The sequence below is a fragment of the Apostichopus japonicus genome, chromosome 23, assembly GCF_037975245.1.
Source record: "Apostichopus japonicus isolate 1M-3 chromosome 23, ASM3797524v1, whole genome shotgun sequence".
Lineage (NCBI taxonomy): Eukaryota > Metazoa > Echinodermata > Holothuroidea > Aspidochirotida > Stichopodidae > Apostichopus > Apostichopus japonicus.
Window position 1 is genome coordinate 7,018,326 of NC_092583.1, and position 23,391 is coordinate 7,041,716.

Consider the following 23,391-nt stretch of genomic DNA (forward strand, 5'->3'; position numbering starts at 1 on the left):
TACCTTAACTCAGAGTTTGTCTGCACAACTTCCGTCTTTCCTTTACACTGTTTTAAACAAATCTGTTGTTCACATCACCGTATAATGTGTCCACCCTTCTGTTGCTGTAGCTGCATGCTATTTCTTCAGACACAGAGACTCCTCGTGTTTCATTAACCTTTCCATCCTCTCCAGCTGATTTTTGGTTCCTTGCTTTTTGCAAAGCAAGGAACCTATGCGTTCAACTTGGCGTGTGTGTGTGTGTGTGTGCGTGTGTGTGTGTGGGTTTGTAAACGGCGTATATCGGGGATACACACTGGAAAAATGACCCGTGAACTGGGGCTATCGCGCAGAACGGGGATATCCCCGATTTTATTTTCACTCGGAAAGCACTTTTAGACTTCTTGGAGCACGCCCTCAAATTTTCGTGGCCGTTTGATCACTATCCTCGGTTGGCCGTCAAAAGGTCTTTTTGCGTGTGTTAAGTGTGTAAGTGTCGCATATAGTCTATTACCACACACCCGTAAAGCTACGTCCCCGATCGCGAGAGATGATGACCACTTCACGTGTGTCCCCGATTTCATCCAAGTGATTACTTGTCAGCTACATAAGGTAGGTACCACTTGTGATTTTCTTTATTAATGTTTGACAGAAATCCCCCAGCAGTTTAAGGGTTTTGCTCAGTAAGCTTAAGCGCTGCAAAGTTCCACCGATCGTCAGTGGTTAGGCCCACGATAGGTTAGTAAAAGGTTAGGCTAGTTAACATTGTTCTGTCATAAGGCCTACACACCGGAGGAGCTAGATATAGGCTACTTGCAGTTGTATCGTTACTTTGCGCAGTTTATTTAGTATCGTAATTCTTACTACAGCTGCAGTAGACATGCTATAATGTCAAAGCACATGTCTACACGGGCCTAACTAGAAACAACGTTAGGCTACTAGTACTACTGAACATTTAGGCCTAGCCTATCATACTAGGTTAGTTCAAGGAGTAGGAGTACCTAGGTTATTCTACGTAGGGTACTGCCTTTAACAACAATGACACACTATAGTAGCACTAGTAGTGAGGTCTTCCTTAAGTTATTTGCAAATGGCTGACAAACTACTGACTGTTAGGGTCACTGTGAGCAGTGTGACAGCTATTTGGAAATTAAAGTGTTAGATGTCACAGTTGTCATGTCATATATTGATTCATCAGCAGTGGTTGGGCATTTTATACTAAAGAGCTCAAGTGACATGGCCAAAATTGTAGAGATGTGTTGTCACTTTGGCCATAGATACAACTGCTTATACTGTGACTTCCTCAAAGAATGGTGTTTCTTTGTTTATGATGAATCGTCATTCCTTTCAGTTTACAACTTCAACATTTTTCATTGCTTGAACTTTGAACATGCCCATATCTAGGCTTAAGTTAAGAGTTAAGAGTTAAGAGCTGGTGATTTAACTTTGAGGTTAGTTATTTTCTATCACTGCATAGAGTCCTGTACCTAGTTATTAGGATATTTAATCCAATAAGGGAACATAGCCAATTCATAATTCTCAGTGATATGTGGAACAAATGTTAATACTATGAGGCCCACAAAGTTTGCAGTGACCTGTGATAGGCGTCATGACATTGTCTGAAGTAGCGCTAGCAGCAAGCTTGAGTACATGTATTCTGCTATGGACATGCATGGAGTTTATTTCAAAGGCCTTTATTTTTTATCACAGTTTTACAGCAGAAGTGTCACTGTTGTGGGCAAGTTCTATTAATGTAACGCCATGGAATGGGGTGGGGATGTTGTGAGCAATTTTGAATTTGGACAAAATAAAAATTTCCTTGTCAAAATTTTAAGGAGCTCGAACCATACGTTGAGAACTGGAAGTAGCGTATAAGTTAGCTCCATTGAATTGAGTAAAAAGGTCTAACTCTACTGTCATAGAGTAACAAGGGCATGTTTGAAACAAACTCCTGTAGTAACAGTTGTTTGCGCTTCACCTTGAGTGATATTTCAAATGTCTCATCATGCAAGTTATAACTCTGGAATACATTTTTACATCTTTGTTTCAGTTAATATGATGAGGACCAGGACCAGAAGAAGTGGAGGTCCACTGGAGGAGGCATTAACATATATTAATGTCAAAGACAAAGAAGCTAGTTTTTGTGTTCTGCAAATAGCACAGAAAGGTGAATATTTAATACTTCCATCAATGTAATCATTGAAAAGTATCCACAGTATAACAATTCTTCAACTATTTATAAGTAACTTAAGCATCTTTCAGATATGATTTAGACAAAATAGTAGCTTCATAATAGGTTACCAAGGAACAACTAAGCTGTCATCAGGAAGTTGATTACCTGGGTCCATAAGTAGGGCACAATATGGACTGATTATTTAGTAGTAGCCATACAGTATTTAGTGTTGCTATGTTTAAAATTTCTGTTTTTCAGTTTTAATTGTGCTGTTCATTTCATGCATTTGCTTTCTTATTAACAATATCCTTCGGCATTCAATATTTTGATTAAAGGTAGAGGGGTGATAACCACCACATCATTTGCAAAGGGGCAGTTGCAATACAGTGGAAAACTTTCATTTGTTCCATCTTGCTTTAGTGTTTGGTTCCCTTGCTGCTTCAATTTCAATCAAGTGCAGTTACTCAGTTGCCTTTTTACATTCAATTGTGTTACTCCTTTACTATGTTACAGATATGAGGCTATTAAGAAATGCCACTTCTTAGAAAAGAGAATTTTACATTGAGGGAAAATGTTGTATGCAGAGCAAAACTACCACTTATGTAATATCTGAAGCTTAAATCTAACTTCGATCCCCAGCATTTGTCATTTTGTTAGAAATAGCACCTTTTTTTTATGACTTACATTTTCCTGTAATGAGAACAGTACAAGTCTAAGGATAAAGAAAGTAACTCTCTGGAAGACCACAAATGCCATATATTTAATCAGATTTTTTTATTGTGTTATCGAAGAGCATTTAACTATTTCATTTCATTTATTTGTTTCTCCTCAATGTACATGTTTAACAGTAAATAATTACTAACATAAATGAGGGAGTGGCAAAGAAAACCTTGCAAAGCTTAACAAGTAGGGCCACTCACCATGCAAAGGAAAATATATCAAAACAATACAAAAACCAACCGCCCCCTCCCCCTGCCAATTATTATTTGTTACTTTTTTCTTGTTACTTTTTCTCTTTTTTTTTCTTCTGATATAGGGACCAAACATCCACTTGTCAGTGATGAAAGTTTGACTATAAGGAAGAAATTCAAGGAGTCACCCCTCACCAAAACAGCCAATAAGTTCAAAACAGCAGTGCCCTCTAGACCCAAAAAAGTACCTTGGTCAGAAGAAGAACAGGCTGCAGTTAAGCGTCACCTGGGTAACTTCATAGCTATGCAAAAGCTGCCAGGAAGGGAAGCTATTCAGGCGAACTTGAAGAAAGAGAGGTGTCTTCAGAAAAGAAATTGGAGAAACGTTAAGGACTTTGTACGAAACAGCATAACTTCAAGAGCTAGAAAGTCAGGAAGAGGTCTCTGTCACTGATATCATAGTGAAACTGTAACTTACAGCTTAATCAGTGAGAATGTAAAATGGTAACATTTTTAATAAAAGGCATACGTTAGGGACAGTCTTATAGGCTTTTGAGAGGTTGAGACTTCAAATGAAAAGTGGGCCAATCAGAGGAATGAGTACACGGGTGATCACACATTGACAATGGGGAGCACTGTTATAAGTATCCCCATTGGGTGCTAGGGTTCATAGACATGTGTATGACTTTTGCTAATACATACATTTGTGTAGCTAATTAATACACGATCAAGAGAAATCAGTTTTGAACACATTGTTAAGGTTGATGACATGATGCTGCTGTAGTGATGTTTGAAATACAATGTAAACAGAAGGTGTGAATATGAGTTAGACAAGTTCTGTTCATTGAAATTGGGGAGCACTGTTATATTCTGGTCCTACATGTCTGCAGTTGTATGCCAACAAGTATGAAACATTTGCATGGTGTCCCGTGAATGTTGATGTACTTAAGGACCTTAAGTACAGAACAAGATGTTCAGAGCTGCTGGAGTTTACAAGAGAGCTGCTGTGACTATCATGCCAGGGATAAAGCTTAGATAAAACCTATTTTTTTTTACTGTAGCTTTGCCACCAGTTGGATGGTTACCTTGTATTATTCTCTACTGGAAGCTATGTCACTTTTCCTTTGTGTTCCAGCAAGAGGTGGGGAGGGGGGGGGGGGGATTAGAGGAGCACGGAGAATTAGAGTGAATCATGTGGACAGTTTGCAACTTTTGACTAAACTGATGTTAGTACTACCCTTGGTGTGAATGTACCAGAGGTGTACAGCACGCTAGGTCACCGCACACTGGAAATGGGGAGCACTGTTAATATCCCCAGTTGCATTCCAGGGTGCTTTAAATTATTTGTGTGTGTTCCTAATGTGACTAACTACTTTTGAGTATAGTTTACACACATACTAGAATGTCCAGTTTAGGTCACTTCACCACCTTTGGGAGCTTAAATGACAGGAAGACATCTAATGTCATCCCTAGCCTATTGTTGGTGAAGTGGTGGTGGAATCAGTGTAATCTGATTAAAACATACTTTGTGACAACAAATTGTTCAAGGAGGATTGTTGCTTTTTACCATTTAAGTAGTTAACAAATTATGCAAGTTCAGTTGAATTCACACTGAGTACAACTACCTGGCCTTTAATTACAGAGAGAAAAGGTCATGCATATACTGATAACAGTATTATTACTTTTAGCCCTTAAATTTTGTCTTTCACTCTTTTTCATTGTTTGTAATTTTAACTGTTAGCTTTGTAAGCTTTTTTCCTCATTCAACCTTCTGATTACATGTAACAGGACTTCATGATTGTTTGAGTGAGGTGAGTGTGGTGGTGATAAAGGTAGTTTTGTGTTAGCTATTCATGCATGTTCTCTCGAAGGAATCGAAGGAATCGAGAATAAACCTCAAAATCACTCAGCACGTAACACCAAATATAACTGCCAGGACCAAAAATATGATGAAGAAATCTCATGTACTGCTTTATTTCATCATTGTTATTTTAGAGATGACTTAATTTGTTGGTTTAAGTTAGAAAGTATAAATTATGTTTTCTGTTGGATTTTTAAAGACCTTCTACATTTATATGCTCATAACAAATGTTTGATTATTGTTGCAGAATGACACAGTTTTTGAGTTTGTGTAAGTGTAGTTTCAATAATTAAGCAAAGTCAAAGAAAAAAAACTATGGTTTCTGAATGTGCTTGTTCCTCATCAACTTTATGTCTTTAATGGTTTAAGTAACTGTCTGAAGGAAAGTTGTTATTCTGAAAGCAATTAAGCATGAACATTTTTTAACAGTGTTTTACAGTGTAATAGTTGGATTTTACTTGCTGCAACACAGGTACATTTGTTGCAAAAGGTCAGTTTTACTGGCCCACAAAAGAAGCATAACCATACATTAAAAAGAGTCAATGTGTTGAACCAAAGTAGTTAAGGTAGCCTGATATTTAGGTCGAACATAATACATGTTTATCATTGATTGGTATAGAGCATGTTAAATTAGTGATTTATTCAGCTGGCAAGACCTTGTAAATATGATTGTGGTGCTAATCCATCAGATTTTGGTTTTCAATTTATCATTGTTAAGAGCATCCTCAGCATTTCCATGCATATTCTGTCTTAGCTTCTATGAATTGTGTTTTCTTTGAGTTTTCAACAACTATTCTGTCACACTGGTGGGGTGCACACAACCATTATCTATCTTCTCTTAAATGTGTTTTATCTTTGTTGAGTTTAAAATAAATACATGTTTGCTTGTTGTAGAATGAAGAAAACTTCTCTCCATAGTTGTTTTTATTCCATTGGGTAAATCCATATTTAGTGTTGCATGCTACATTGAGGGCTGATACAGCTTACCTTTTAAATGTTCATTGGGAGCATGCACAGTTCATTATCCCACAATATGACTATTCATGTAAGATGTTGAGCAAGTCTCAATGAGAGATAACAGGCCAGGTCTAGATAAACTGATGGTAGCAGTATGTACCAAACATGTGACAATGAAAGATACATATAGGCACGTTGGGGACCACTCCAAAGGAGAACCTCTTCATTGTCCCTTCTTGGATGTCAAGCAGTATATGTAAACATGAGGTTGCCATGCAGACATATTAATGGCTTACAAAACCCAACATTGTCATGTAAATTCATGATATGGACAACCATGCAATGACAGCCCTCACATTTATTTCTAAAACTTGTGATAAGAGATATAGGTCAGAGGGAACAATGAAACAATAGGATGTCCTCGATTTGAATGTAACAGGTACCTTTCCTACACTAAAATGACTGTAACATACAAAATGGGGACAAGCCCCGATCTCATGTTAAGGGCACTATACTATGTGTGTCCACACTTGGGTGGTAAGGGACCCTTCATGGAAGGAAGCATAATTTGAACTGATTCAATAGCCACCTTGAAGAGTCAGAGGGTAATGACGCCAGTGCAGCTAATATTTAAGCCATATGACCCTTAGAACAAATATCCCCGATTATCCCCTTTAAAACCTACTGCCCCGTTTGGAGCCCTAAACAGGTATGTGTGTGTGTGTGTATGTGACGCTTGGCTTGTGTACACGATATCTCAATAAGGAAATGATGTATCATGATCAAACTTGTTGGGTGGATAGCCCATAGTGAGAGGAAGATCCCTATTGTTTTCGGTGCCCGCAAAGGTCACCAAAGGTCAGTTAGATGCCAAAAACCAATATATTAAAAACAGCAATAACTCCCATTGACAGGGTCCGACATGATTGATATTTTGGGAGTAGTTGTGAATGGGGTAAGGGATCGTTTCCAAACATAACGGTAATGTGATCGAAGGTCAACAAAGGTCAATTAATGATAAAAAACTAGTATTTTTGCGATAACTTGAGAACGAAATGTCCGTTAGGGTTGGGAGTTGCTTCAATGGTATCCAATTGTCGACCCGCATCTGGGTGACCCTTGACCTCAATTTGACCTCTGGTGACCTTTACGTGTTTTTGGGGATTTTTACAGTTTTGATGCTATTTTCAGATGTCAAAGGTACCTTCTGATCATAAATGTCATCAGGTTGACCCTGTGTGACCTTTATGTGCGAAGTGACATGGGGTCAAAGTTTTTCGGTCGGAGTTAGGATGGTTGTACAGACTTGTCGTTTTGTTTTTTGGAATCAGGAGATTAAACTACATCTGAAACCAAGGTCAAAAGGTCAAAGGTCACATTAGAAAAAATGTGCTTATTTTGGGAGGAAACGAGCAAAAAAGAAAATGTTTGGTTTTGATGCTAGATTTGGATATCAAAGGTACCCTCCGATCAAAAATGTCAATTGGTTGACACTCGTGTGACCTTCGTGTGCGAAGTTATATGAGGTCAAAGTAAATTTTCAGACATTTATCGCAACAACTCCCAGTTCCAAGGTGTGACACGGTTGATATTTTTGGACAAGTTGCAAATGGTATAGGGGAATATTTTCAAACTTAACGGTCATGTGATCCGAGGTCACCAAAGGTCAATTAATGTTAAAAAACTAGTATTTTGGGGGTAGAAAATGGGCAAAGAAAAAAAAGTTTGAATTTGTATAGTTTGATGCTCTATTTAGGTCTCATCAATCAATAATGTCAATATGTTGACCCAAGGTGACCTTTGTATGTTAAGTTATATGAGGTCAAAGTTAATTTTCAGACATTTAGTGTAATAACTCCCAGTGCCAAGGTGATACACAGTTGATATTTTGAGACAAGTTGCAAATGGTATAGGGGAATATTTTCAAACATAACGGTCATGTGATCCGAGGTCACCAAAGGTCAATTAATGATAAAAAACTAGTATTTTTGCGATAACTTGAGAACAAATTGTCCTTTAGGGTTGGGAGTTGCTTCAATGTAATCCAATTATCGACCCGCATCTGGGTGACCCTTGACCTCAATTTGACCTCTGGTGACCTTTTCGTGTTTTGGGGATTTTTACAGTTTCGATGCTATTTTCAGATGTTAAAGGTACCTTCTGATCATAAATGTCAATGGGTTGACCCCCGTGTGACCTTCGTGTGCGAAGTTATATGAGGTCAAAGTTAATTTTCAGACATTTAATGCAATAACTCCCAGTTCCAAGGTGTGACAAGGTTGATATTTTTGGAGTAGTTGCAAATGGTATAGGGGAATATTTTCAAACTTAACGGTCATGTGATACAAGGTCACCAAAGGTCAATTAATGATAAAAACTATTATTTTTGCGATAACTTGAGAACAAATTGTCCTTTAGGGTTGGGAGTTGCTTCAATATAATCCAATTGTCGACCCGCATCTGGGTGACACTTGACCTGAATTTGACCTCTGGTGACCTTTTCGTGTTTTGTGGATTTTTACAGTTTCGATGATATTTTCAGATGTCAAAGGTACCTTCTGATCATAAATGTCAATGGGTTGACCCCTGTGTGACCTTCATGTGCGAAGTTATATGAGGTCAAAGTTAATTTTCACACATTTAGTGCAATAACTCCCAGTTCCAAGGTGTGACAAGGTTGATATTTTTGGAGTAGTTGCAAGTGGTATAGGGGAATATTTTCAAACTTAACGGTCATGTGATACAAGGTCACCAAAGATCAGCCAATGTTAAAAAAGTAGTATTTTGGGGGGAGAAAATGGGCAAAGAAAAAATGTTTGAATTTTTACAGTCATGCTCTATTTAGGTCTCACCGATCAAAAATGTCAATTGGTTGACCTCCGGGTGACCTTTTGTGTGTGAAGTTATGTATACAAGTTCAAAGTTAATTTTTAGACATTTAATGCAATTAAATCTCAATGCCAAGGTGTGACATGGTTGATATTTTGGGACAAGTTGTGAACGGAGTGGTGGAACATTTTGAAACTTAAAGGTCATGTCATCTGAGGTCACCAATGTTATCATATCTGTTGACATGCTTGTAGGTCTCTTATATTTCTTACATTTTCGATGCCATATTTAGATCTCAAAAGTGCCTTTTGATCAAAAATCCAATCACATATTGTGATCACAAAAGTGTTGGCTATAGTGTTGGTTACTTTATGGGAACATGTAGGACCACAATTACTAGGACTATTTGAGCCTAATCTTGCTTGATAATATTATGTGTATTGTCATATACCCCAAGCAAGGAACCACAGTGCCCTTGGGCTCTTGTTCCTTCCTGCATCCTTCCTACGTCATACATTTATCCCAATTGATAAGTGACAGCGGCTTAAGTCAGTTTCTTGTGTTTACAGCTTAATTTCTCTCCTCATCAAAAATTGCTTGAATAGTAAACATGTTTTGTAAATTGTTATCACCTCTTTGTGAGAACCTGTTTAGGCTAACTCCTGATAAAAACTTTGTCTTTTTGAACAAAAAGCCTATCCAGATTTAGTGAATCTGGTAAGTAAACAGAGTTAGTTATCGGAGGTAACCAGCTACTACTTTTAGTTAATCCTTCAAAAAGGATATTTCTACATTTATTTTTTCACTTGGCAGAAATATCATCCTTGTATTATTTGTCAAGCACTCTGCATTAACCCTGAATGCTGTACTAGCTGTATTAAATTGACTAGTCCAATAAGATACCTTTCTCATATTCTTGACAATATGGGCCACCTTTCTGTTAGTTTGATAACAGGACTGATCATGTTTTGATTGGTGACACATCCTTCCATACTATGATTGGATAACAAAGTCAATGATGTAATTTGCAGAGTTAGTCCTCTAGCAAGTCAGTATTATTTAGATCCTTAACACATTCCTACCAGACCAACCTCAATTTGAAGACCAAAGTCTGTTCAGGGAGGAGTCTTGTTAATTCTCCACTTAATTTCACCATCTCGAGGAATAGGCAGAAGAATGCCATAGTCTACAAAACAATTCACTCATTATTTGATTGAAACACTAGTGAATTTGTTGGAAAGTGCCCTAGTTTTGCATATTATGTTGGGTAGTCAGATGCAACCATGCTTGTTTGATAAGTGCGAACACACATCTGATATTCGCGCTAGCTTAATCCTTATTGTTCATGTACTAATGGTATTAACATATTCATTCCAACCCACCTGTTCAACCCATCTAATCATTGAGCCTGCACCTCTGCAGCAAGTCAAAAGGCCAAGAAATGTCCACATTCATGGTATCATCAGGACATTTTGGAATGGAAAAAGAAAATGTTGTATTATTGGTCTCTCATGGGCGCTCCTAACTGCTTGCCTAACACATTCCAATGCTCTGCTATTCAATTTCAGGTTTCCAAGAATGGAAGGCCAAGACAGCCCTGATGCCAAGTAAGTAAATACTAAAGCTCGCTGTAGAGACGGGAAAAATGAATGAAAATGCAAACAGGCTGGAGAAATAATTCCTGAAATGTAGATTCCTCCCATGTGATGCTTGTATCGTCTGCCGGCCATATAAAATAATGTTTGCTACAGTCTGTGGAGGGTTTGTGCACATTGTGATCATTGATATAAGGAAGGCGAGGCAAATTGTACAATGATGCTTTTGAAGTTTCTGACCCCAGTAAATAAACGTGAGTTTGTTGGTGTAAGTACTCCAGGGAAAGCAATCTAACATTGCCTGATTTCAAGCCTATAATTGACACATACATACATATATATTTAAGTTCTGATTAAATTCTTACACAAATGATCAGTGTGGTGTTTCCATAAATACGTCTAACCCTTTTCATATGATCTACTTGTCCTCTTTTTTGGATCAAGGAGGAGGGAGGGAGGGGGGGGGGTTAAGGTGGGTGGGTGGTCAAGATTATGGGGGGGATTGAGAGGGAGATTGAGACTTGAAAGTTAGCTATTAGAGATAGAGGGGGCACTAGCCATTTTTGGTGTACTAGTGCTAACATTGTATGTTTAGTTCACACTATTTATAATGTGATTTTCCACATGATTCTCTTGATCAAGAGATAGAGGGGAGGAATGGCTAACAAATCGCAAAACAAAAAGCTGCACAAGCAATTTGTGACAATTTCAAAGGTTATCAATCCTGTATGTCTTTCACAATTCACCCATCTTCCTCTCTTTAGTTTTTCCTCGTTAAAACCTCTTTCGCAGTACCCATCCACTCGCCCGTTGGGGTTGCTAGTTCCCCAATGAAGGTACAGCTTTCCCTCACAATGCAGCAAACTATCTTCTTTGTGGCATATTTACTGCTGAATGTGATAAGAAGCTTACAAATTAAGAAACCTTTTCAATCCCACTGATTTTTCTCTTTCTCCTTTATTCAGGTGTTTCGGTTTTGTCTCTCGTAAGCCGGGCAGTCTCACAGACAACCAGTGCATGGTATTTGCCGAACACGAAGTGGAGCAGCCGGCCTCGGCCATCGTTAGTTTTGTCACCAAGGTTCTCCTCGGTTCAAAGCAGATCAAGACGCCGTGAGCGACAGAAGAGGAAGGAATTAGTTTGAACTTTTAAAATGGCTGAAATATTAATTGAGCGGTGTAAAGTGATGAATATTCACGATTGTATTATGCTATATTAAATACTACAGTGACTTTAGTAACCTCTTCAATTAACTAAACCACTGAATGGACTCGGGAGTCAAGGAAGTGCCTAAATGTGACACATTGAAATTTATTTTATATGGAGGTGTTTCTACAATATTTGTGAACTTCTGTAAAAAGTTAAAATAATTGTCAACAATTCAGTATTCAATAGTTCGCGTGCAGCATTTCTTGTACAGTGCTTTTCCAAATGTTAACTGCATACACCTTGTCTATTGTTAGTCAAATAAGGTAAATATGTAACAACCACAAAACAAATAAAAAAAAAGGAAAATATTTAAATTTCATAAAAATCAAGTTGCAAAGGTTGGAGTTTTGTTTTCATTAACAAAAAGCTGTTGTTTCTAGTGCTAACTAACCATGAATTGCTACAAGTTTTCGTTAGTGTTTCTTATGAACTATGAATCTAAGATCGTCGATTCAGGGAGTTTTATTGTGGTTGGTGCTTTTAGTTTTCAACCTTGTACGCTTTTTGATCATTTGTTTATCTTTAAAGTTATTCCAAAAGACCTTTGCATAACCTTCATTTTACAAGAATTTTAGAGATAAATTCTCGGGAAATTTTTTGTAAAAATATGAAGATCAGATATTTGGATCTGGAGTATGCCTTATGTGAACACAACAACAAAAAGTGTCACTGAACATTTACATTCAGTATTTTTGATGCATTTATCCAACTTGTAGCTTTTACTTGAATGTTTTCTCCAGTTATACTTGATTCTTCTGGACTGTATTTAGTCATAGTGATCTTTTAATCTAACCTTAAAGGGTAAGGAAAAAATAAGGCCTACGTCTTAAAAAAGGTGCATGTTTAATGATACTGTAGTGAAAATATCGATGAAGATTTCACCCTTTCAATTTTATGCAAAATAGCATTCTTTTCCTGTACTATTATATTATCATATTATATTATTGGAGAGTTAGCTCTGAAATGCAAAATATATAGTGAGTAACTTTAATATTATTTTTTAACTTAATTGGATTCTGACTAATTTAAGAATAATTGTATGTTATAACTAATAGGTTATTATAATTGTCTAACTAAAAATTTACTCTAAGAATGATATTAATATAAAGCTGATACAAATATGGTTTGCATTTTTGGAACAATATGTGTGCTGATTTGCCAGTTCTTCCCACATTGTGGGAAGACAAAAGTGTAGTGAAGATTTTAGAAACCAAAGACAACATATATGCTACATAGAATATACACAGTAACCATTTTAAAAGATCATAAACAACATCTGGTGAAAGAAACTCATATTTAAGAAGCAAACCCTTGGCTTGGGCCAAAATAGGTTACCACTCTTAAAGAAACTTCTTTGTTTTATTTCATCAAGAAATGAATTTATCCATTTGTCTTTTTGTTTTATAGAAAAAGCAGGGGGGGGGGAAACAACTATTTTTGGCAAAACCCCAAAGCAAACTAATTTTTTTGACTTTTAAGATATAAATTTTTTCAACCATTATTGTTTTAGTTTGATAGTTCAGAGTGTAAAATATTTTATTAGATGATGATTTTATAACTTGGGGTGATACTTTGTTTTGCATTATATCAGTTTTTTTGTTTTCTATAAAAATTTTAGTTTGTATGTTACAAGGAAAATAAAAAAGAGCTTTGTGTAGAATGTAATTTTAAATGCTTTTGCTCAAATATGTGCATGAAAAGTAAACAAGGTGTACAAAGAAACCGACATAAATGTATATCACGCCCTGGCTATTTATTTATTGTGTACAGCATTTACTTTTTTTGTGTTGTGTTAACATGCCATGTTATATTTTGGATTCGTTTAGCATGCTGACAGAATTGTAAAGATATGTTTTTAAATATCTTTTGTCGTGACTTGTGTGGCAATGTGTATGGTTAGAAAAAGGATAAATGAATTGATTTGTAAAAACTGGAATTAGTAATGGTTATAGTTATTGAGCTACTAACCTTGGAAGGTTATGTAATAGATACTTCAAATGTAGAATGGTTTTATGAAAGTCATTTAGATGTAGATATTGTAGAAAGAAAACGAAAAGTGAAGATCCGAAGAATGAGACATAACTCACGATGAATAGTGGTAGAGCTGCATCTTACAAGTAAAATGGTGTAGTACCCATTCCTGGAACCTTGCAGAGATGGACGATGATTGGACAAAGGAGCATACAATCACCAAATTGAGTGACCATGATCATCGGGGGGGGGGGGGGGAACCAATGACCATACAGAGGACACATGATGGGTCATGAGGGATTCAATTTATGCAGGAATGTTAGTAGGAGGATCATATTGAAGTTGTTTGAGGTAGTGATGCATTTAGGAAGATGAAGGGTAAGATCCAGGAAGAAAATGCAAAGCGATCATTTGATCTCATCATCTTGAAAGCTTTGAACAAGGGAGGATGGAGGTCTCAGATGAATGGAGAGGTGCAATGGAGGGGAAGGAGGGGCTGCAGGTGACTGAGCATAGGAAGTTAGAATACCAACAAGATGAGGATCATGCTAAGATCGAGATGGGGTTTTTTTTGCGTATAAGATGTGGAAAAAGGTTGTGAAACCTACCCCATCTATCCCCTGCCCCCTCCCCCATGCAAGGATACAGAAATGAATATCGTCCAGGGGTAAAGAAGAGAAAGGGTAATTCAGCTGTAGCCTTACTTTTGTTCTTGCCCTTTCAAGGTTTACTGGTATAGGTTAATGTCTAGAGTCACACATGTTGTCTGTCCTTTTGAATTATATTTGTTTTGTTTTTTAATTTTAACCAATCAGGTTCAAGCAGTTAATGTATTCATGTTATTCTTAACCCCCCAATGAAGTATATTGGCTCAACGAAATAACATCTTAAGCTTTTCCAAAGACCATTACATATAGCAAAAGTTTTGTTTTTCTTCTCATTTCATCTTGTTATTGAGACTAGTGAGCAACAGGCTGTATTCGACTCACAAGTTGTAAGGGACAATATAATATGTCCATGTTTATGATATCCATGTTATAATATTTGCAGGCTCCTTATTAAAGATCTTACCAAACCATAGAATTTGAAGATAACGATAACATTTGTTTGTAAAGAGCTTCTCCCAGGATTGAGTGCATTATTTTTGAATAAAATGCTACACAGAAAACATATTTTATCTCCATTATTTTCTCTCGTTTTTCTCTATTGGTTGAGTTCCTAAGATTTCATTGGTCGTAATTAAAGGCAGTGACTCGTCAATGTAAACAATTTCTTGCATCCAACTGTCTTTTTATTCTCGATTGAGACAATATATCCCTATATGAGACAATATATCCCTATATGAGACAATATATCCCTATATGAGACAATATATCACACAACTGCATATAGCAAACTCACCTAATCTACTGCATTAAATATGGTTATAATAGTAGTAATAAGAACGGCTTCCAAAATCCTTAAAAAATGATTCACACCCTGGACCGGCTTATGCAGTCTGGGTGGGTAAGCGTCAGACATGCAATTAAAGCAAAACACTGGAAAGAAAGGAACAAAAAAAAAAGAAGCTTACCTGTGTTTGTAGGATGGTATACAAACATGAAATGTACCAGTGATACATGTGATTTGCTCTGTGGTTAAGTTCTATCCTTCAAGTTTGTGATTTAATTGCTGGCTTTTATCAAATTTTGCAAGAAATATATCTTTGTTATGCTTGTATAGTTTCTTGAGTCAATATATTAGTCTCAGCAAGGAACAACATTCCCTAACTTCGTACAAATCTTACATTTTGAGGTGTAATTTGGGTAAATGCCTCAGAGTACAAATTTTAGCTGGTTTCGTCGATACTGTTTGGATTAAAATTACGCTCGGAAAAGTGATTACATGTTTGACTATCAAACACGACAGACATTTTCTATCCAGGCATGAGACTCTTCCGCGGAAACGCGGATTTCCGATTTTTTTTTTTTCATTTTCGCGTTTTTTCTCGTAATTCGCGTTTTTTATTATTTTTTATTATTTTTTTTATTAATTTTTTTAATTAAATTTTTTTTATTTCTTTTTATATTTTTTTGGGTAATTTTTTTGCCGAACATGCTGGACTGTGAAGGGAAGGAACACCGAATTTGACCAGTGGTGGAATCAAGTAGCACAAAGCAAGCAAAAAAGCCTTTTTTTGGTTCAAAAAAGCTAATGGATAAATTATACAAGCAGAAATTCCACACTTTTTTGGCGAGTTACGTGATGTGATAGATTCCATCTAGAGTCCACCATTTTGCATTTAAGCCCTCCTTACCTGACAAAAAAATTCTAAAGGGGAGGGGGACACCCCTTCCCCTTAAACCCCTCCCCTAGGACGGCGATCGATAAATTTCAGATTTTTTTCCCCGGCTCAGTCTCATCCCTGTCTATCAGTGCAGCTACGTATGTATAAAACAAAAGGCTCTACGCGAAGTTAGGAAACACGTGACGTCACCGAAACCCACCACACCACCTAACCGGAAGTACGACTCTCTCTGTAACGCTTAGAATGGAATTATAAACACGGTATCTAATTTAACCATTGGCATTCTAAAGTAGTCACTTTAAATGACAGCTAAGTTTTTGCAACTTGACCTGTCATAGCAGGGGCGTATCCAGGGGGGGCGTCGGGGCCCATTTTTCCTCTCTCACTCATGATCTGTATATAAACTATATATGGTTTATCATAACGCGTGTGTGTGTATACGCCTTAAACAATTGTAGAATTGTGCTATGAAACCAACTCTAGCTGGTCTCGAACTCGACCGTGTCGTCGGGGAATATGACGCATTTCGGGAAGGGGGGGACCGCCCCCCCTTCAGCATATTTTTTTTTTTATGATATCGCTAGTAATTTCAAAATAGAAAGTGCTTAGATGCACTAACAAGGCCTGGGAAGCGTCATTTCCAGCGATCTGGGAGGCATTTTCGGCCAAAATTTGCTTGTACGCTTCGCGCCAACCTATGGTGGCGCTACGCTTAGATAATTTGCCTACAGGCTTCGCCCCTACCTTGGCAAATTCCTCGCTACGCGCATGTTCGAATTTGTAAAGCAAATAGCAGATATCACATGATCAGTGAGAATGAAATTGGCGTTCCAGGATGTAAAGCCACAAAGCTGTCCGACTTGCCCGAAAAAAATAACCAAAATTTTTCGCTCGCGCGTTCAACATTAATATCGATATCGTATAGGCAAGCATCGGTTATTACATCGCATGCCATCGTGTAACGTACGGTCCGTGAAAGTTGCGCAGTATACCGCGGGATGCTAATGTAAACAACGAAATGTCTTATGCAGATGGAGAAAAAGCATGTAGGTCCAATTATGGCAAAACTCTCTTTTACATTAGTAATGGCGAACCCCCCCCCCCCGCCTCCCACGCCTATGTGTATAGTGTTCGTTTTCGGAAATATCTGCTATTTTTTCATTTACTTCAACCAAGTTTTATAATAGCCATTATAAGAGGTTTTAATATTTCTACACCAATAAATTAACTGTGTCTGAATTTTAGAAAATTTCTGACCAACATTCTTCATCACACTTCCCTCTACTCGTGCAATTTTAACCGGTCTGTTTGGGGTTCAAGGAGGTTTTTCTATATTGGTTGTCTATAGATGAAATTTTGTACAACATTATGGGTATGTTTTGAAGTGAGTTTATTCACGAGAAATGGAAATTTTCAAATTCTCAACGAATAATGGGCTTAAAACCTTCAAAAGTGGGGCTGACGGATATTGTGGGCCGCGACGTAGAATCACTCATAAAAGCAATAATCCACAGGACATGCGATGAGTTCGAACATGATTTATGACTGGTGACAATCTTCAAAAAGATTATGGAGGGAAAAAAAACTATTGGGAAATACTTGGTTCTCAGGAAAAATGTGTTCATGTGGTTGGTCATTTTCAAGCCCGAGAAGTGCCATTTCCGGTGATCTGGGTGGTATCAAAACAAGAAATTTTCTTGTACGCTGCGCGCCAACCGATGGTGGCGCTCCGCTTAGATAGTAATTCGCGCCCCCAGGTTAGAAAATCCTGGATACGCCCCTGCATAGCCAACATATAATCAGTAGCCGATTGATCAATTTTTTCCCCTTCGAATCTTATCCCTTCCGCTCCCCACCCACAAGAAAAGTAGTCGCAGTATTGTCCCTATATGTAATGTTATGCTTTTCTACGGATCTGCGAAGCTCTATCCGAAGGACGAATGGATGAACACCGATTAACACCAAGCTTTCATTTTAATAATTGTTAGTAGAAACAGAAACAATCGCACAAATAAAATAAATATTGCAAAATAAAGTCCGTCTTTTTCTTTTCTTCATGAACCCTATAAAACGATAGATATATCAAATATTATAAGAATTAGCTCTAGATTGATGACTGCCTACTTCTTACACACAAAATCATGAGGCGTACGTGTATACGCGTATGTGGACTGCTTAAAGCCATATTTCTAATACGGAAAGACATTGACAGTTATGTTTCACTTTCAGTAAGAAGTTCAGTATAGGGCCTATAGCTCAATTGGCGCTGTTTACTAGTGAGTCTACGCAGAAGTACATTGTGCGACTTATGCTTTCTGTGCCAGGCCGACACATGTACGTTCAACACACAATCTTACGTCAGTATTCAGTGCGTCGCTCTCGTATCGCTGTTACTGTTTCTAAGGTGATTATATCAATGCAATGTCTATATATGGAGATGTACACGTGAACGCGTACGCGCACCCACACGTGTAACGTCTGTTGTTGAAATGCGTGTGCTCATGGTCTATACATTATTCAAATAAGCGCCTACGTCATAATCATGAACTGATCCGCTGGTTAAGGTCAAGAAAGATTGTCAACACATTTCTGTGCTATCGCTTGACTCGGTTACTCACTGTGTGTCTCTAAAGCTAAAGGTTATCCATCAAAATGGGTTGTGTTTCTTCAAAAGTACAGGTCGCATCAGTGACCACATCCGCCCCAAGCGGACGATATGGCAACTTTAAACGGTGGATTGTCCGAAAACGCCGAGCACTGGTGAGTAGAAAAGAAAGAAAAAACAATTGTCAAGCACATCATCTTTATTAATTGCAACTATACAGCGCGCGCAATGAGTGAATACTTGACAACTTCTTGTCTGCTTTGGTTCAATCTGCCTCCGAAGATTCCGCCACGATCGAAACGTCAGCCCCCCCCCCTTAAATTTATGATACGCATATACTACGGTATATTTTGGTGTAGCCTACATCTGCGTTTAGCGGCACAGCTGCAATTATACTATGTGCTCTGTTTAGACATCTTACATTATCGTTGGCTGTAGCGACTTCATTCAAGATTTATCAAGCGAGCTCTTAAAGTATGACGATACTGTACTACCGCGATGTGCCGTTGTGACAAATTGCTGATCGTCATGCTCATTAACTTCAAACCAGCGTGGGTTGAATATGACCAAAAATGGCCTGCCATTTAAGCAGAGTGATCGCTGACCAACAGATCAATAGTTTTAATGCAGATAATGGTGACATCTTAGTGGCACCCCTTGACCCTTTCCCCTCGCTCTAACATTTAACACACCATGGCACTCCCGCCACAACCATAATATGAAAGGAGACGAATTCTGTTAAGATCTGTTTATGTTTGGTTTATGCACCAACAGTTCAAACCCACTGTGCGCCTGACCCGTGTTCAGCCCTTCAAAGCATCTGCAGAGACTGGTTGCCAAAGCCCTACCAGTACCTCATCATGCTCTACCAACCTCTCGGACCACCTAGGAAAGGAATGCCGTGCCAAGACACCTGGTAAATATATAATAAACTTTCTTTCGACAAAGTAAAAAACATTTTAATCGGACGGTACAGTAACGTGTAAAAAAGCAGAGTTAAGTGAAAATTGGTCTCATCGTGAATACAGTGTGAAACAAAAGTCTGCTGTCAGCTATGACAATCTTACAAATGTATTCCAGATTGTAAAAAACAAAGTGTTTTTTAAGTTCATGTTCCCGAAGACATCTGTGCTTGCACTTTATTTCACGTGATGGTAGAGGGAAATACTTTGATTGGCTTCCTAACTAAGATTCATAATACTTGATTTCGACTCACACGAAAGTTTGCAAATGTTGAGGATTGTTTAGCTATATAAGATTCCCTCCAAAAGATTTGTACTGTTAGTGCTAAAATTACCATTTTCCTTTCTGCTCTCCTCTCATACAGCTTTTCAAACTGGTAATGCCCGATGTGCTACCCGCATAATCCGCCGCGGCCACCCTGAAAATCCAGTAGATCAAGACTGCGCATGCGCCACCAACTCTCGAGGATTGGCCAGAACTTCTTGCAATCATCACAGAGATAACATCCAACTTCTCCGAGATATCATGACTTTGAGTGGGAATGCCGTCGGTGCAGAAGAGGCTGAACACCTGCTTGATCAGATAAAGACACAAGTCGAGGGGATGCTCTCATTGAAACTGGAGCAAAGGAAGGACACGGAAGCTGTGGAGGAGGAGGAGGAGGCTGGGGAGGAGATGGACTTGGAAAGCATCCTCAAGATTGAGGTAGGTCTTAATTCAGTTTAGTTGTGTATGTGTGTATTTCTATGTTGGTAGTATCCTTGCTTGTAGATCTTGAGGGATTTGAGGGACTTCTGCTTACTGTGACAGAGGGCGCCCCATTCATCCCCAGTAATGAAATGTTTCGTATTGTTACGTATTCCTGTCTTTCCTGACGGGTTTCTGGTTCGAGTCCCATTCTATCGGATAATTTTCTTCTGTCACAGAGCATGACACGTGCACCAACTACTCCCGCCCCGACCCCACTTTCTGGAACAAAGAGTCGGTTCCAGGAGATGAAGGATGTTTGTCGTGAAATCTTTCAAGAGGATGAGGAACCGGACAATGAAGAGTGGCAGGAGGAGGTAATCGACATCGACGGTACCGCTGAGATGTCCGAAGAGGAGATGGAGGAAGGAGAGAAGCCGAAATACGCCAACTCGACGGAGGAGTTGGAGCCAACCATCAATGCAATCTTCAAAAGATGGAATCTGTCGATGCCAGATGATCAGGGAGAGTTTGCCAAGATCGACGAGACTATCAGATCGTCCATCAGTAGAGCCGCATCTGCTCGTCCGGTAAGATAAATAAGATTTAAAGTTAGAGGGAAGCAGCCATAGGGGTTAGGCAGGGGGCCTGGTGAGGGGTCATTCCTCCTCTCTTCGAAAATAGGCAACAATATTCGTAAAGTAAATGAAACTGTCGGCATTCATGGTATATATTCCAGTCTGAAAGGACGGGTTTTGTCTTGTCCCCCCCCCCCCTCTTACCCTCACTATCCCGATCGAGTTCCTGCTAAAGAAGTCACTGAAGACTGACAATTGTAATCTTAGAATAGAATATACGCCCTTATAATATCATAATGAATTATCGATTTTCTTGAATGCTGTAATTACTTCTTCAACATATCTTTATTTGCTAATTTAGTTGTTTTGTTGCATAGTTTCATACCCGCTCACCTACCCCCCCCCCCCCGCCCCCGTCTTCTCTCTGAAATTATATTCCACCTTGAACGATTTATATCAGTTTATTTCATTAATTTATGAACATCTCGAATAATTAGAAAAAATGACACGAGTTTGATTAACAAATTAATCAAAAGTTGGAAGTTGAATGAGTTTTGATTTTATTTCTGTTTAAACTACTTTTATATTTCTTCTCTAACGCAGGCAACGGCGGCAATTAGACAAGTAACTTCACAAGTCTTAGAGCCTCCCACAGCTACAGAGGCAGCCAGTAAACCTTCACAAGAAAAGCTTGAACGACCAAGAGCAGCTCGGTGGCCACGCACACCTTCCACGAAGTGTGGTCCCGAAAATGAGGGTCCCTCTTCCTTTAATAAAGTTTAATATTTTTCTTTGACCCTCTATTTGAAAGACCGGAAGTGTAGAAGAGACCTAGATTGTAGGAATTTTAGTGGACCTAGATGACGTCATGTACTCAGCAGTTTTTGTGTATTGTTCTTTAGACAATGGTTGTCTGTGGTTTTTGTCTTTGTGTGTTTTATTGTTTGTTTGTGAGTATTAAGTAGAATAAGGTATTGTTATTTATAAGGTATAGTATTATTAAGTAACATGGCGAACACCAAACTATGTAACAACTTTTTTTTATCAATTTTTTTTATTAAAAGTAACAGAGGCCTTTTTTTTACCTTCTTCCAGCATACGTAATCTATTAACATTTTTTTCCTAAGAACACTTTTTTGGTATAACAGCCTTTTTTAATACACTTATACATTACACACTTTCACACTTTAATATTATAAGTAAGGATAAGTATTTACATATATTTGTTGATTAAGTGTTTGTTTGTTTTAATGTTCGTTTGTCTTGTAAACTGTTGGGTCACGTGACTAGTGTAGGTTCAGGTATTTAAGAGGAGAGTGGTCTTGTCGAAACTTCCCGGTCTGGATATAAAGGGTCAATTAGGGTTAAATGATTAAGAAAAGTGAAAGCAAAAATTCAAACTCGAATCGAGAGCTGTTATAAACAAGTACAATTGGTATTGAACATAATTCCAAAATTGTAAATAAATAGATCATAAATGCATCATCAAACGTTCTTGGGTGAATTGTAATTTTTGTACTGTAGTATAGAGTTTGTTACGTATTTATTACTTTAATTAAGAATCATATTCCACTTCCAATCAGCTATTTTCAAGTTATTACAGTGCAATATTCCAAAAGAAGCAATCATATCAACTACCTAGTCATTCATTTTACTGAAAAGAACACCCCACCAACACCCTTCCCTTCTTCCACTATTTAGTGCAGTCCGCCATGAACATCTACAGAGTTTGGAAGCAATACAGGGAGGGGTGTCACTAAGGTTCGACGACTGGGTTTGCTAGCATTTTCGTCTGACAAAATGATCTCGAAAAGTCTCCAATTTCCCATAAATTTCGAGATGAAAATTACAAAAATTTAAGATGAAGTGTTGTAATGTCTGGTTAAGACATCGACAGTTAGGGATTAAACGTCAAAACCTCGAGAGAAAAACGAAGCCGCAAAACATCGCGAAATTTAGTAGTTTTCTAGATAAAACTTCAAAATATCGAGCTAATATTAATTGCGCCAAAAATATAGAAATTTCGGGGTAAAATATCAATATTTTGGCATAAATTGTTAGGATATCAATTTAATCTCTAACTGTCGATATCTTAAACAGACATGTGGAACGTGCCTCCTCCCCCCCCCCTCCCATCCCTTTAACTTCCTTCCAATACCTAGACACCCTCCCCATAACATTCAAAATCGTAACAGAGGGTATCGCCAATATGGTGTTATGAACAGTCATATTAATCAAAGCGTTATTTACGCACATGCAGTGATGACATCATTATATTCACTTGTGGAACCAAACTTGGGATAAGATAAGCATCTCCTCGGATTGTGATGAATTGAAGTAATACGTAGAAAGTAAGGGATAAAATCGATAATTTTCGAGATGAAATTCAAATTTTCTGAATTTATCTGAAACGTCGTAGATTCGATAGAAAGCTATACAATGACGTGACACAGCTAAACAGTCAAATAACTAAGACAAAACTGCAAAATATTGAGATAAATCTTGAAACGTGTAGAGAAAACATCAAAATTTGGGGATAAATTGTCAAAATGTTGAGATGAAACGTCTTCATTTCGAGATGGCATCTACAAAATTACAAACGCTTCTTTGGAACGGCCTCAAACCAGTTGTCAGACTTTCTACGTCACTGTTTTATTCTTCTGGCTACATGAAAACTGATCTGACGTGTTCAAATAAAAAATCAAAATGTAGATTTTTTAAATATACAATGTATTCACATTTCAATATCACAAAAGGTGCATGGTCAAGTGTGACCAGGGGCGCAA

General features: G+C 37.9%; 1 protein-coding gene and 1 long non-coding RNA gene across 18 annotated transcripts in view; both read left to right on the top strand.

Moving 5' to 3' along the window:
• LOC139964457 (tensin-1-like) overlaps positions 1–12,411 on the top strand; it is a 196,613-nt gene extending 184,202 nt beyond the window's left edge. For 11 of the 17 annotated variants that reach the window (XM_071966035.1, XM_071966036.1, XM_071966032.1 and 8 more), the window contains 2 exons: positions 10,279–10,317; positions 11,271–12,409. In XM_071966035.1, the coding sequence (XP_071822136.1) occupies positions 10,279–10,317; positions 11,271–11,421 (190 nt within the window). In that variant the 3' untranslated portion in view covers positions 11,422–12,409. Of the gene's footprint in view, positions 1–10,278; positions 10,318–11,270 lie in introns of all 17 variants that reach the window. The other 6 variants (XM_071966024.1, XM_071966025.1, XM_071966027.1 and 3 more) reach the window with 4 other exon arrangements.
• Positions 406–3,414, top strand: LOC139964480 (uncharacterized). The gene is made up of 3 exons (XR_011791980.1): positions 406–591; positions 2,030–2,146; positions 3,189–3,414. It is a non-coding gene; the product is annotated as an uncharacterized lncRNA (long non-coding RNA).
• Positions 12,412–23,391: the final 10,980 nt, after the last annotated feature.